The following is a 15,900-nucleotide window of genomic DNA, read 5'->3' on the forward strand; positions in this document are numbered from 1 at the left end:
CCCCTGAAGTGCTGAATGTATTATTTTCTGAGTTTTTCACGTCTTCTGTGGCTCATGTCACTGCCTCTCCATTCTCTAGAGCTGTTTGGAAGGGTGCTGGTGCTCTTTAATTGGGTGCCTGAAGTATTTCAAACAGGAGATCCATGTGTGTGTCAATTTGTAGGATGAAATTTTCGGCAGCTAATCAATTCAGGCTTAAATTCTTTGGGGATCTGCAGACGTTTTCACGGATTCCTGACAGATGTTGCCATCCTAGGAGATGATGGATGATGTGACCCCAGCTCTGTTGGCCGACTGGTGTCACTTTTTGTTTGCTGAAATCTCTGGCTCCTGCTTATTCCTGATCTGCTTGGCTCTGGAATCAAGCCCTGTGCTCCTTTGGTCTGTGCTTGTAATTCCAAGCACTGGGAATGCTGTGGGGATTCCCAGCAAGAGGCAGTCCCTCATTTAAGGGGAAGAATGGAGAAAATGGGTCTGGAGTGAGGTGTGACCGTGTCCAGAACAGGGAGGAGGTGACCTGGTTCTGGTGAGGGCAGAGGGATCAGTCCCTAGGGAAAGGATGCAGGGAATGCATCCATCCCTCTTTGCTTGCTGGAATTTGGGCCAGATCTGGTGTCAGTGAGGGGAAGGCTGGTGGTGCTGGCAATGCCATGGTCACAGCTGGCCAGGGTCATGGTCACAGCTGGCCAGGGTCATGGTCACAGCTGACCAGGCTGCAGCACAGCAGCTCTTCCCTGCATGGGGCTGGGGCTCCAATATGAGACACCCTGCAGCCAGCAGAGCCATCCCAAATCCCATCCCATTATCCCATCCCATCCCATTATCCCATCCCATCCCATCCCATCCCAAATCCAATCCCATCCCATTATCCCACCCCACCCCATCCCATCCCACCCCACCCCATCCCATCCCAAATCCCATCCCATCCCAAATCCCATCCCATTATCCCATCCCATCCCATCCCATCCCACTGATCCCATCCCATCCCATCCCAAATCCCATCCCATCCCAGGGGCTGTGGAGCTTTAAGGGAAGCCGTAAAGCTGGGCCCTGCAGAGGCAGCGTTAAAAACCACCATTAGGAGCCATTGTACTGAAATTAGAGATAATCTCGGGCACAATGTGGGGAGAGGACACTGGGTGGGACTGGGGAGAAAGCTGCAATTTCCCTGCCATTGTCACTCGGCTGTCCCTGATTGCCAGGAGCTGCTGTAAATCCCTGTGATTTACTGAGCCAGCCTGTAATTTGTGCCACGTGCGAGGAGCCGAGTGTCCCCAGGCTGGCTGTCCCCAGGCTGGCTGTCCCCAGCCCTGCTGTCCCCAGCTCTGCTGTCCCCAGCCCTGCTGTCCCCAGGCTGGCTGTCCCCATCCCGGTTGTCCCCAGCCCTGCTGTCCCCAGGCTGGCTGTCCCCATCCCTGCTGTCCCCATCCCTGCTGTCCCCATCCCGGCTGTCCCCAGCCCCACCAGGGCTGGCAGCGCTGCAGGGACACGGGGACAGCGCTGTCCTCACCCATGGGGGCTGTGCCAGGTGCAGATTTGGGGGCTCCGTGTGTGATGTGTCCCCTCCTGCCTCCCCAGGACCGAGTCGGTGGCCGAGAAGATGCTGACCAACTGGTTTGCCTTCCTGCTGCACCGATTCCTCAAGGTAAAGAGGGGATCCCTCTGCTGCTTCACCCTCCCCAGGGGTGAAACTCTTCCACCAGCCTCCAAAAAATGGATTAGCAAGGATGGAGAGGTGGAAATTCCCACTAAAGGAGGTTCTGTTCCACCTCTGTGGTACCTGAGGGAAATTCTCACCTCTTCACGCCTCCATAGCTTTTAACTTAATTTGTGGCTTTGGAAGCCTCACTGAATGTGCTCCAGGGGAGCGAACAGTGAGCTCGACACCTCAAATTCCATTTTTTTACAACCACATAGATTCAGGAGGGATTTTCCAAAGCCAGCCATGGAGCAGTGGAGCTCGTGGGTTTGGCTGTGGCTCTGCAGGGCTGCACGCTGAGATTGAGTCAGTGGGGCTGAGCTGGGAGGAATCCTGTGCCAAACGGGGCAGAGGCAGCTTCACCCTGGTGAGTGTGGTGTGCCCCTCTCGTGCAGGAGTGTGCTGGAGAGCCCCTGTTCATGCTCTACTGTGCCATCAAGCAGCAGATGGAGAAGGGCCCCATCGATGCCATCACGGGCGAGGCGCGCTACTCCCTGAGCGAGGACAAGCTCATCCGGCAGCAGATCGAGTACAAGACCCTGGTGAGTGGGGAATCCTCAGCTGTGACCTCAGGACACTGCCTGAGGTGCCATGGCCCTGTCCCAGCCAGGTGTGTCCCCGGTTTGCAGGTTTGGTGTGAGGTTTTATCTCCCTGTGCTCTGGGCACTGCCCTCCTGCAGAAAATGGACACCCAGAGCTCCCCTCCCAGCAATAATTGTATAAATATTATGGATGCAATAGCAGGGATGTATGGCTTTCTTTTTGGTCCCTGGTGGTATTTGCCAGGACCAGAGAGTGCTAAAATCATTTGGCTATATCTCAGAAAGCTCACATCAACCAGCAGAGAAAGAGCAGAGCCTTGCTTGTGTTCCACAAGAATCTTTATTTCATGTGAGGGTGTCAGGCAGGATTCTCTCAGAGACAAAGGGCACACACTCACATTTATGGGTTCAGGGGGGATTGAAACTACAGCCAATAAAAGTTTATACAGCATCCAATCTAAGTGAGAAGTTCTGAAGGTGAACTGACCAATTACACAAACTAATTTCTAACCAATTATCTTCCAAGGTGTTAGAGAGTGACCAAATTCTTAAGGAATTTGGCTCAACCTTGGTATCTAGGGTATCTTATCTATTATAGCAAGTTCCAGGGGAAGATGGCTTTGGAGGAATTGTACCATCCACAGGGATGCATTTGGGGCTGCAGTGGGGTTTTGTATGGGAAGAGGTTGTTGTGACTCCTGTAGAGCATGGTGGGGTTCTTCTCTTTCAGATCCTGAACTGTGTGAACCCAGACAATGAGAACAGCCCAGAGATCCCCGTGAAGGTGCTGAACTGCGACACCATCACCCAGGTCAAGGAGAAGATCCTGGACGCCGTGTACAAAAACGTCCCCTATTCCCAAAGACCCAGAGCTGTGGACATGGATTTGGGTAGGAGGGAGGTGCCTGGTGGGAGGGGGGTGAGCAGAGGGGGGGGTTTGCAGGGCTGGGCCCCTCTGACCGTGGCTGTCCCCTGTCCCAGAGTGGCGGCAGGGCCGCATCGCCCGCGTGGTGCTGCAGGACGAGGACATCACCACCAAGATCGAGGGGGACTGGAAGCGCCTCAACACCCTGGTGCACTATCAGGTGAGGGACAGCCCCTCTGGCAGCTGCCAGCAGGGAAAAGAACCTCAGGAACCTCATTCCCAAGGGTCTCATCTGCCCAGGCAGACAGGGAGGTCACGTTTATGTGATAAACCAGGAGGGATCCGTGTGCTCCAGCATTTGGGGGGAAAGCAGCAGACACCGAGCTCAGAGGGAGCAGCAGAGTTGAAAATTGGCTGAATTAAACCTGCCAGCCATGGGAGAGAGGCAGGGGGAGCAGTGAAGGGGCTGGGCTGACACTGCTGGGGTGAGGAGTCTGGGGAGGGCACACAGGGGGTTTGGGACAGCCTGGAGGGCAGCACAAGGGGTTGGGGGCTTTGTTTGGGGTCTGGGACAGCCTGGAGGGCAGCACAGGGGGTTTGGGACAGCCTGGAGGGCAACACAGGGGGTTTGGGGCTTTGTCTGGGGTTTGGGACAGCCTGGAGGGCAGCAGGGGGGGTTTAGGGCTTTGTCTGGGGTCTGGGACAGCCTGGAGGGCAACACAGGGGGTTTGGGGCTTTGTTTGGGAGTTTGGGACAGCCTGGAGGGTAGCACAGGGGGTTTGGGGCTTTGTTTGGGATTTGGGGCAGCCTGGAGGGCAGCACAGGGGGTTTGGGGCTTTGTTTGGGATTTGGGGCAGCCTGGAGGGCAGCACAGGGGGTTTGGGGATTTATCTGGGGTCTGGGACAGCCTGGAGGGCAGCACAGGGGGTTTGGGGATTTATCTGGGGTCTGGGACAGCCTGGAGGACAGCACAGGGGGTTTGGGAATTTGTCTGAGGTTTGGGGCAGCCTGGAGGGCAGCACAGGGGATTTGGGGCTTTGTCTGGGGTCTGGGACAGCCTGGAGGGCAGCACAGAGGGTTTGGGGCTTTGTTTGGGGGTTTGGGACAGCCTGGAGGGCATCAGGGGAGGCTTAAATTCATAGGAAAGTGGAGCCAGGCAGTGAGGGTGCTCAGACAGGGTGGGTGAGGAGGAATCCTTGGAAATTTTGCCATCTTTAGGTTCTGGATAGGGCAGAGTCTGCTGGGAAGGGCTCCTTGCAGTGTGAAAGATGGGGAGAGAGGGAGCTGAGGAAGGTTTGGTTAGAGGGAATCCAAGCAAAAGAGGGGAGGAGAGGTGAGGAGGGGCTGAGGAAGGTTTGGTTGGAGGGAATCAAAGGCTTTCCCTGCCAGCCTGCCTGCAGCACAGGATAACTGCATTAATTGGGACCTGTAACCTGCTCCTGCCCATCAGCACCTCCCCAGAAGTGCTCAGTGTTTAATCTGGCATCTCTCCCTGTTTATCCAGCATCTCCAGCCCATCAGGCTGCCTCACGCTGGGGGACTTGAACGGGAGCCAGTATTGACAGGAGCCCTGCAAGCAGGCAGCACGGTGCCATCAATATGCACAGTGCATGTTAAAAAACACCTCCAGGGTCAACTTTGCCAAGCAGCCCCCAGGATTTAAACACAGATTACCGTAAAATGTCAGAGGAGTTGCGCAGATTAATTCCATTGTTCCTAAAAATCTGTTTTACCTGACAGTTGCAAGGGATTAACCAACATGCAGGGAAGCAGCGAGACTTTATTGTGCCTTGATCTTTAAAAGTCATCGTGAGGAAGTCACAAGTGAAAGCTGTGCCTGTCTGATGTGTGCTGGATGCTGGGGGAGGGAGAACTTTCATTCCACTGCCTGTGGGAAAACCTCAGCCAAAAGCTTCCCCTTAAAATAAACAAACCCCTCGCAGCACTGGAGATGCTGCAGCTCTCGCTGCCGTTTGAATGTCAGGTTTGCTCTGGAAGAAAGGAGGAGTTGGCAGGCAAACATCCAGCCAGGAGTGACACGAGTCTGCCTGCTCTGGCCCGAGTAGCTCAGCCCAAAGGAGCTGTCTCAGGCATTAAAGAGAAGCCAAATTCTTTTAACTGTAGCAGAAATCCTGTCAAGGAGAGGCTTTTGCAAAAAACTAACAGATTTTTTTTATTATTATTATTTTTTATTCTTACCAATTTGTTGGTTTTTTTTCCCTGCTGGAGTAGAAGTTTTCATTAGGTATCAAAACTACAGATATTCCAGGACTGCACAGTAAAACAGATCCCAAAGCACCCTCCTCCTCCTCACTGTGCCCTCAGGGTGCTGATTCCATCCCCAGGGTTTCCCAGCTCCACTCCTGCACCTTGCATTTTGCTTTTGTTTTCTGCATTAGAATCACAAAAACACAATAACTGATCAAATGCATTTCTCATGGGGAGCCTTCACATACAAAACCCAAATTGGAATTAAAGAGAAATATTCACTTTTCTAATAGTTTTAAACCACTTCATGAAATTATAGAGAGAGCTATGCACCTCCTGCTTATTTCTTCATTTATAAAAATAGATGTGTAGCTTAAATAAGTGTGATTCTTTGTTAAATTCTCTGGAGCTGTTACACATGGCAAGGATTTGTGTTACATTTGTGTCATATCCTCTTGGTTTCATGGCTATTAAACTCCATGGGAGAGTCCTGCCCCGTGTGGTTTCACTCAGGAAAAATGAAACACTGAATTTAATATTGAATGATTTACAGTGGCTCACGCAGGGTTAACTCAGAGGCAGCAGAGCATGAATACCTGTCAGCCCCTTCCAGCCTGGAGACCAGGAAACTGCTTTCAGTGAAAAATTAGAAGGAGAAAAGGGAAGTTTTGGGTGGAAAACGAGGCTTGGGAGGGGAGGGTGGTGCAGATGGAATCGTCATCGTGATTTCCCAAACACAACTCCATGGTCTGGGCTCCCTTCTCCCCCTGCCCAGCTTTTATTCCCCCTGCCTGTAAGGTGTTTTGTACCCCAGCTTGTAGAATAATCAGAATATTTGTGAAGCTGTGAAGCAGGCAGGCAGCTGGGAGTGCATCCCAGGGGTGCTGTGTGCACCTGAGGCTGAGCTGCAGCTGCTGGGGCTGAGCTGCCAGCAGCCATCCCACCCCAAATTTACAGAGTGAGAACCCTCTTTTGTGTGTGTGTGGAATTTTTAGTGCCTCTCTGTTCAGCACAGCCCTGGTGGAAATGGATCTGGCACGGGAGCACCCTGAGCTCGGGTTTCTCCCTGGAGAAGTGGCAGCTAAAAGAAAATAATATCAGCACTGATCACTCCTTCCACCGACTTAATAAATGGGATGAAGTGAGGCAGGAGCAGCAAAGGAAATAATGGAGGTGTTCGGGGTGTTTTCCTTAGAAAAATCTCACTTTTGTGCTGTGAAACACTGGTAACCATTATTTCCACTATCAGCAGCAATAATAACAGCTCAGATTTCTGTGAAATTCTCGTCTGGATGGAGCCCAAGGCTTTGGAGGCAGCACAGGTCGTGGTGTGCTGCTCCCCTTGGTGCTGCACAAACCCCTGGAGCTGCTGGGGGAGCAGAAAACCTCCCTCCATAGAGATTCCTGGTAAATAATGCAGGATTTAGCCCCAAAAAAAAGCAATTCCTGCATCAGGAAGGGGCATTTCTCTTGTGCTGAGCCGTGGTGACTCTCTGCTCCCTCCCTGTGCTGCACCACAGGTCACAAGTTCAAAATTAAAAGCTACTCAGGCCCAATCCCTGGAAACCTGCAGATCCTTAATTAAGGGGAATAAGTTAGAAAACTTCCAGTGACTACCAGATTTATAGGGAGGATAAAATTAAACATGGCTACTAAAATCTGCTGTAACAAAACCTTGTTAGCGCTAATGTTCATTTATAGTTTGACTTCCCAGTGTTTAATTCCTTCTCTGGAGCAGTAAAGGGATAACAATTAAATACCCTGAAAGATGGCTTTATGACTTGCTCTGCTGTAAATCAAACTTTTAAAGTTCGTAAAAATTGCTAAAATAAAAAATGGTTTAATAGGAATGTTTTATGGCCCATAACGTTATTACAGCCCTTTTATTCCCTCTGCATTGTTACTTTAATTGGATCACAACAATTCTTGAGATTCTCATTTTTATTGGGTAAGGCATAATCTTAAATCACAACGACCAAAAGCATCTTCACCACATCTTTTGATTTATCCCTAATTTACTTCAGGCTCTGGCTGGAGCCTGGGGCTGTGTCCTGAGCTCCCCTTGGGATTTGCTGGATCAGGGGTCCCAGAGTGGCCAGGGAATCCCCCTGAGCTGCTCCTGCTTTGCTCCCCAGGTGTCAGACCGCTCCGTGGTGGCTCTGGTCCCCAAGCAAACCTCCTCCTACAACATCCCTGCCTCTGCCAGCATCTCCAGGACATCCATCAGCAGATACGGTGAGAGAGGGGATGGGAGGGATGGCTCACTGGGATTTAGGGGGGAAAAAGCAGCAGGACCCCTAAAGAACCACCCAAAACAAATAAATCCAAACAGAAAAAACTTCCCTGGATACTGGTTTGGATTGCAAAGTTTTTTCCTGCTGTGAAAACAGCAGAAGGACCAGGAAAAGTGAGAGGAGGGAAAAGGAAATGCCCAGCACAGGAGCAGCCTTTGGGAATGTGGGAATTGGGAAGGTTCTGAGGGCTCAGAGGGGATGGGTGATGCAGGAGAGGATCTTGGAGCCCTTCCCCTGCAGCACAGACAAAGCTGATCCCTCCCCATTTCCTCCCCAAGTGCAGGATCTTAATGGGTCACAAATGGGGAAGGGCAATCTTAGCACAGAGTGCAGGGATGTGCACACCTGGGAATTCCTCATTTGCATAATAGAAGGGCTCAGCACATTCCAGAGGGTCCCTGAAGATGCTGCAGCCTGAGAAAATGAGCCTGGAGGTGCCAGGTGCACGCTTGGAACACTAAATCCACAATAATTGTAATAATAGACTTCCATAAAAGGCAGCAGTGGCAAAATCTCCCGAGTGCTGATCTTTCATTATCGTTCATTTCACAGAGTGTTTTACCAGCAAAAAGTCTCCTGACAAAGCCATCTCCTCCTCCTGTTTATAGCTCCCAAAATAATGTTGGCTTTTAGCTCGAGCAAGTGTTCTGAGGAGCCAAAAGCAGGGGAGAGTTGAGGTAAAATCCAGGAGAAAAGGGATTTGTGCCTGGCCCACGAGTGTCCAACACATCCCAGAGCCCAGGGAATGGAAAACCAAGGCTGGGTGTCACAGCCTGAGCCTCAGTGCTCATTGATCTCTGTCAGCTGCAAGAGCTTTTGCAAAGCGCCAATATGAGCCATCATTGCTCACGTTAAGATTAATATTTCTAATTGTGCCGGCAGAATTTAAATTAGATACTTATTTACTTCCCCTGTTATATATCAGTACAGAGATATGTTTAAAAATAGAATTACTGCATGCTTCCTGAGCTGTCCCCCTGTCTGTCTCCTTAATTATATCAGTTGGAGCACTCATTTATCTAAGCCTTAATCAGGGATGAAAATCCAGCTACTTTGGTAATGACTTGAGTATTTCCCTCAGCTGATTTACGATCGATCCCCACACTCCTGACGAGGAGGGTGAGCAGGGAACTGAAGGCTAAACTTGAGAAAATGCATGAGAGATTCCCAGAGAACAAAGGGATGTAGCAGGGAGGAAAATCCAGCAGGGCACATTTGGGCTCCTCATCTCCTGGAGATGCTAGGGATCCAGGGAAGGACATTCTTTGGGAAGTGAAAGATAAAATAAATTTTATATTTATATTTATATTTATATTTATATTTATATTTATATTTATATTTATATTTATATTTATATTTATATTTATATTTATATTTATACATATACTTATATTTATACTTATGTTTAGATTTAGATTTAGATTTAGATTTAGATTTAGATTTAGATTTAGATTTAGATTTAGGTTTAGATTTAGATTTAGATTTAGATTTAATAGGGCCACATTCCCCCATGATTTCCGGACCTGCTCAGCCCAGGGATGGCACAGGGTGCAGGACTGGCCTCAGGCTCTGCTGTTGATGCTCAGTTTGAGTCCTGAAAGCCTCAAGCAGTTTCTCCTGCCCTTTGTGCTGGCTGTGCTCCTCATTATTTACAAAATCCTGAAATCAGGGCTCTGCTTCTGCCTGGGGTCAGTGTGTGTGAGCTGTGACTCAGGGAGGATTTTTGTGTGGGTCTGTACCAGGAGTTCACCCCAGGGAGGGATGTGAGTGGGGCAGGAAAGGCAGTATATGGGAGAAAAAATACAAACTCAATTCTGAGGTTTTTTTGATGAATGGAGACCAGCACAGATTTTTGGCAAACACCAAATTTTGCGGCGCAGAACAAGAACGCGCGCAAAACAAAACCACGGTGGTTTTCCATTTAATTTAAAAAAATAAAAATAATAAAAATAATAAAAAAAAAAACAGTGCCAAGGATTTGGAGGGCACTGAGGGAGGAGCAGAGGGGTTTTGCTGTGACCATGACCAGCCTCTCTGCCCTGGCAGACTCCACGTTCCGCTACACCGGCAGCCCCGACAGCCTCCGCTCGCGCGCGCCCATGATCACCCCCGACCTGGAGAGCGGCGTCAAGGTCTGGCACCTGGTCAAGAACCACGACCACGGCGACCAGAAGGAGGGAGACCGGGGCAGCAAGATGGTGTCTGAGATCTACCTGACCAGGCTCCTGGCTACAAAGGTACCTGGGCTGGATTCCACTGGGGAATTTTATTTTTTGCTTTCCAAAGCACAGCCCAGATTTCCTCACGCTCAAGGCAATTGCAGTTCTCTATTTTTATTTGCACAGTGTTAAAACAGAAATTGGTGAGTGCAGCAAGAAATATTTGCCCATGTCCTGGACCAGACATGGTTTTCCTGCCTTTCCCCATGTGCTCATCAGTGTGGGTAACACAGCTGTGCTTTGGAAAGCAAAAAATAAAATTGTTTCAGGTTAGAAATAAGGAGTAAATGAGTGAGTAGCTGCAGGCTGGAGCTTTCCCCTGGGATCCTCCAGCAGTGTTTAAAAAATCCCAATCTTGGGATGCCATGGGATCTGTGGTGGCACTTTTTGGGGCTGGCAACATCTGGTGTCCCTTTAGTGTCCCTCCCCTCACCCCCTGGGTTGCTGCTCCTGTCACCAAACCTGCAGGAAGAACAGAAACTCTCCAATGACATCTTTTCAATATTACAGAATTAGGTATTACTTTATTCTGGCCAGGATGTAAAATAGGAATTATTTCATCCACATGTGCCTGGGTTGTGCAGTGAAAATTATTCCATCACATGTGGGGTTTTACCCCATTTTTCACGTATTTATATATAAAACCTCCAAAGAAATTCACATTCACTGCTTCTAAATTACACAATCCTTAGTATTTGATCTCCTGTTGGTTATTGATCCTTTCCCTGATAATTTGGTCCTCATGCTCTGGTTCTCTTACCAATCATTTCCCAGACCAGGTGTCTCTGATCACACCAGGGGTCATGTTTGCTAATGTTCATTTACCCCTCTGTATTTTCTGGCTCTGGGAATCTCCTTTTGGTTGAATTGAAGCCCTTAAGGCCTCACCCAGAAATTCTGAAACCCTCAGTAGAGAGAAAACTTCACTTTCCCCCCACCCCGAACAGAGGCGAACAAACCCCTGAATAAAATCACATTTTAAAAAAAAATTAGAAGGTGTCTAACAGGTTATCCTGCCCCAGGGCACGCTGCAGAAGTTCGTGGATGACCTGTTTGAGACGCTGTTCAGCACGGTGCACCGCGGCAGCGCCCTGCCCCTCGCCATCAAGTACATGTTCGACTTCCTGGACGAGCAGGCGGACAAGCACGGCATCCACGACACCGACGTGCGGCACACCTGGAAGAGCAACTGGTAACGGGAAACACCTCAGTGTTCTGTGATTCTGGGGGAAAAAATCCCTAAATTTGTGGGGAATTGTTCATTCCCAGCCGTGCCCTAAGGCGGGACACAAAGCTGTGCTGCCCATGGGGTGTGAGCCTGGCCTGGGCTGCCTGTGTGCTGTTCAACAGGCTCCTAAAATGCTGGAATATTCTGATTTGGAAGGGAAGGGGGATGGCCTGGCTGTCTCTGAGTGCTCACCCAAGCTGGACACAGCTCTCAGGCTGTGGATCTGCACATCTGGATTTTGGGAAGAGTGTGGAGCAAGGCTGCAGTGCCTGCCCTGCGCTGGGCACAGAGCTCAGCCAGGGGCTGCTCCTTCCCCATCGCTCTGGGGAGCACCTGCAGCCTTTGGGCATCAGCAGGAGGTGGCACAGGGAGAAGGAACCAGGTCCAGCCCCTCCAAACAGTGGGAGCTCTCACATCTCTGCCTCTGCTGCTATTTGAGGATTAAAACCTCTGTGGGTTGGAAATTTACCTCTGCAAGAAAGGGAAAAAAAAAAAAACAAACCACAACGCACGGTTGTTCTCTAAAGACCTGGTATTTTCCCCTGAGTCCCTCGTGGATTAAAAGGCTCTAATAATCATGGCTGCAAAAGCTGGTTCCCTGCTAAGGCAGTGGGAAGCTCAAAACAATTCATTTAAAGCCTTCGAAGAAGTAGTTATTGGGATAAAATCTGTAGAATCACAAGAAATTACGAGAAAAAATAAAGCAATGACCACCAGAGTTTGGTCTGCCAGAGCCATCAGGCCCCACCAGGCCTGGACCTTCCTTCTCCCCATCTCAGCTGAGCTGCAGCATTTCCAGAAAGGGAATTTTGGTGGGGACATGGGAGAAGGCTTCCCCTGGAGCAGGTCAAAGCAAATGGAAGTTTGGAAGAGGGAGCTGGGCTTGGGGCTGGGGCTGAGCTGCTCTCCTGCAGCACTGCAAGAGTTAAAGCTGCAGCCTTCAGCGAGCAGCAGAGACAGAGAGAGCTGCGACTTGAAAGGTAATAGAAAGCAGCAGCTGCTTTTTTGATCCTGCTATACAGCCGAGGAAAAAAAGGAATAATAATTCCCCTTTGATTGCAAAGGCCCCGGGATTTGGGGACAAAGCCTGTGGTTCCTACCCGCAGGTGCTGGAGCGTGGCTGGGCACTGATTAGTGCTGGGACTGCCCCTGCTCTCACCAACCCCTCTGATGGGCTCCTCCTGCTCCCCCAGCCCCCCAAAGTGCCCAACTCTACCCTGCCCCTCATCTCCTGCTCTGCTCCGGGTGGGATCCGAGCCTGGAGCGGCTCCCAGGGTCCAGCACAGCCCAGCACTGGTGCTTGGTGGCTTGGCCCAGCTCCTGTGTGAATTCTTCTCTCATTCTTCCCACCATTCATGTTCTGCCTTGCAGCACCATCTGCAGCAAGTGCCCTTTCCTTGCCTCATTTCATTTTGCCTCCTCATTTCATTTTGTTTCTCTCTCCCTCCCTCCCTCCCAGCCTCCCCCTGCGCTTCTGGGTGAACGTGATCAAAAACCCTCAGTTCGTGTTCGACATCCACAAGGGCAGCATCACGGACGCCTGCCTGTCCGTGGTGGCTCAGACCTTCATGGATTCCTGCTCCACCTCGGAGCACCGCCTGGGCAAGGACTCGCCCTCCAACAAGCTGCTGTACGCCAAGGACATCCCCAGCTACAAGAGCTGGGTGGAGAGGTGAGGGCAGCATGTGGGAGAGGGGTGCAGGGGGCTCTGATCCTCCCTGAAACCCCACGGATCTCACAGCAGAACATCCTGGATGCCAGGGGAGCACGAGGAGCAGCAGTGATGCTGCAGGGTGGTTCTGAGCCCTGCCAAGCATCGCTGCTCTTGTTTTCAGCTCATTACAGTCCTGTTCTGCTGGATGTAGACACAAAGCAAAATGATGTTCTTATCCCTGCAGAGCTTAGCTTAAATCCCAGGGGGATCAGGGACATTTGGAGCGTTCCTGTTTGCCATTTTTCCCCTGCAGGTATTACGCAGACATCGCCAAGCTCCCGGCCATCAGCGACCAGGACATGAACGCCTACCTCGCCGAGCAGTCGCGCCTGCACGCCGTGGAGTTCAACATGCTGAGCGCCCTCAACGAGATCTACTCCTACGTCAGCAAGTACAGCGAGGAGGTGGGTGTGGGCAGCAGTGTCCCCTGGGCCGTGCTGTCCCCTGGAGGGATGGTGTCCTCGGGGAAACAGTGTTCTCTGGGACATGGTGCTGTCACCTGGGCCATGGTGCTGTCCCCTGGGCCATGATGGTGTCCCCTGGGCCATGGTGTTCTCTGGAGTGATGGCATCCCCTGGGCCATGGAGGTGTCCCCTAGGCTATGGCTGATGTCCCCTGGGCCATGGTGGTTTCCTCTGGGCCATGGTGCTGTCCCCTGGGCCATGGTGTCCTCTAGAGTGATGGCATCCCTTGGGCAATGGTGTCCCTTGGGCCATGGTGTTCTCTGGAGTGATGGCATCCCCTGGGCCATGGAGGTGTCCCCTAGGCCATGACTGATGTCCCCTGGGCCATGGTGGTTTCCTCTGGGCCATGGTGCTGTCCCCTGGGCCATGGTGTCCTCTAGAGTGATGGCATCCCTTGGGCAATGGTGTCCCTTGGGCCATGGTGGTGTCCCCTAGGCCATGGTGTCCCCTGGGCAATTATGTTCTCTGGAATGATGGCATCCTCTGGGCCACGGTGGTGTCCCCTAGGCCATGGTGCTGTCCCCTAGGCCATGATGGTGTCCCCTGGGCTATGGTGTCCCCTGGGCCATGGTGGTGTTCCCTGGGCCATGGTGTCCCCCAGGCAATTATGTTTTCTGGAATGATGGCATCCTCTGGGCCATGGTGGTGTCCCCTGGGCCATGGTGTCCCCTGGGCCATGGTGTCCCCTAGGCCATGGTGTCCCCTAGGCCATGGCGGTGTCCCCTAGGCCATGGTGGTGTCCCCTAGGCCATGGCGGTGTCCCCTAGGCCATGGTGGTGTCCCCTAGGCCATGGTGGTGTCCCCTGGGCCATGGTGCTGTCCCCTAGGCCATGGTGTCCCCTGGGCAATTATGTTCTCTGGAGTGATGGCATCCCCTAGGCTATGGTGTCCCCTGGACCATGATGGTGTCCCCTAGGCCATGGTGGTGTCCCTTAGGCCGTGGCGGTGTCCCCTGGGCCATGGTGGTGTCCTCTGCACCATGGTGGTGTCCTCTGGGCCAATGGCAGTGTCCTCTAGGCCATGGTGGTGTCCCCTGGCCATGGTGGTGTCCCCTGGGCCATGGTGCTCCAGAGGCCATTGTGTCCTCTAGAGTGATGCCATCCCCTGGGCAGCGGTGTCCCCTGGGCCATAGCGGTGTCCCCTGGGCCATGGCAGTGTCCCCTGGGCCATGGTGGTGTCCTCTGGGCCAATGGCAGTGTCCTCTAGGCCATGGTGGTGTCCCCTGGCCATGATGTTGTCCCCTGGGCCATGGTGGTGTCCCCTGGGCCATGGTGCTCCAGAGGCCATTGTGTCCTCTAGAGTGATGCCATCCCCTGGGCAGCGGTGTCCCCTGGGCCATAGCGGTGTCCCCTGGGCCATGGCAGTGTCCCCTGGGCCATGGTGTCCCCTGGGGTGATAGACCCCCATGGAGGGAGAGCAGAAGTGATACTGATTTGTGTCAGGATCCCTCCCAGAGCTCCGTGCCCTCCCTCCCTGGCTGCAGCCCGGCCGTAGCTGGCGCCGCTCCTGCCCCGCTGTTCATGCACAGAAGGGTTCGGGTTTGGCTGCACTTGTGGCATCCTCCCCAGGAGCACTGAGAGCTAAAATATTGCGGGAGCACCTGGATACCTCCGCTCTGGCATGCACCCAGTGCAGTGGAAAATATTCATGACCCATCAAAGCTCCCCAGAAACCTGGGTGTCCTTCGGGAGCAGCGTGGTCCAAATCCCCGCTGCAGTGGCACAGGCTCCTGTTTGCAAAGGCGTCCTGGCAGCCTGAGCTCCTTTAATGAATGCATCACTTGAAACCAAGTTCTCGCCATCTGTTCCACCCCTTCATTTCGCTGCAAGAAGAACTGATTTTGTAATTATGTCCGTGAAACGGAAGGGTTTTGTCACTGAACTGCGTGTAGCCATTTGTGATACAATGCCACGGCTATTTTCCCATTAGGGTTGAAAAATCTCATCACTTTCCTGCTAAATGAGACAAGAAATGTGGAGTCCAAGGCTCCAGAGTGAGTTTTGTTGAATGGGAATCGAGGGGTCCAACAAACCAACAACAGCCAAGTTGCTTTTCTCTCTATTGGGATTTCACACCTCCCCCCTTGGAGTTGCTCACATCTCGCTGCCCACCTCTCCCACCCCCTCCCTTCACTGGTTTCTCTCTCTGATCCAATTTTTTCCCCTTTTGCTGTTTTCTCCCCAGCTCATCGGGGCTCTGGAGCAGGATGAGCAGGCTCGGAGGCAGCGCTTGGCGTACAAAGTAGAGCAACTCATTGGGGCCATGTCCTTCGAGAGCTGAAGAGAGGTCACGGGCAGCAAAGGGCAGAGGATCGCACGGACTCTCGGGAATCTGGAGGGACAACAAGCAAGGAAGGCACTGGACACACCCCCAAGGCTCTTCTGGAGAGAGCAGAGCCTGGCCCAAGGACTGGCTGTGCTCAAAAGTCACACAGGATCCAGTTGGAAAGGGCAGGAAGGGAAGGTGAAACATCTCAATCAAAGTCCAAGCAAGGTGCATCATTTTTTTTCAAGAAGGAACCTGGAAAGTCTGGATGTCTCCACGACTGCTGCTTTGCATGAAAATTGTTTAATGTATATTAGAAAATAAAACTTTATTTAAAGTTTTTTTTTTAAAAAAAAAAAAAAAGAAATATGAAAAAGAAAAAAAAAAAAAGAGCAAAAACCA

At 51.7% G+C, this 15,900-nt stretch overlaps 1 protein-coding gene across 3 annotated transcripts in view; it reads left to right on the forward strand.

The window, feature by feature from the left end:
• Positions 1-15,865, forward strand: part of PLXNA2 (plexin A2) — a 158,092-nt gene extending 142,227 nt beyond the window's left edge. For all 3 annotated transcript variants that reach the window (XM_033079990.1, XM_033079989.1, XM_033079991.1), the window contains exons 23-32: positions 1,579-1,645; positions 2,095-2,241; positions 2,972-3,131; positions 3,223-3,326; positions 7,450-7,549; positions 9,655-9,845; positions 10,850-11,019; positions 12,515-12,727; positions 13,023-13,173; positions 15,418-15,865. In XM_033079990.1, the coding sequence (XP_032935881.1) occupies positions 1,579-1,645; positions 2,095-2,241; positions 2,972-3,131; positions 3,223-3,326; positions 7,450-7,549; positions 9,655-9,845; positions 10,850-11,019; positions 12,515-12,727; positions 13,023-13,173; positions 15,418-15,513 (1,399 nt within the window). In that variant the 3' untranslated portion in view covers positions 15,514-15,865. The remainder of the gene's footprint in view (positions 1-1,578; positions 1,646-2,094; positions 2,242-2,971; positions 3,132-3,222; positions 3,327-7,449; positions 7,550-9,654; positions 9,846-10,849; positions 11,020-12,514; positions 12,728-13,022; positions 13,174-15,417) is intronic.
• Positions 15,866-15,900: the final 35 nt, after the last annotated feature.

The sequence above is a fragment of the Catharus ustulatus genome, chromosome 25, assembly GCF_009819885.2.
Source record: "Catharus ustulatus isolate bCatUst1 chromosome 25, bCatUst1.pri.v2, whole genome shotgun sequence".
NCBI lineage: Eukaryota > Metazoa > Chordata > Aves > Passeriformes > Turdidae > Catharus > Catharus ustulatus.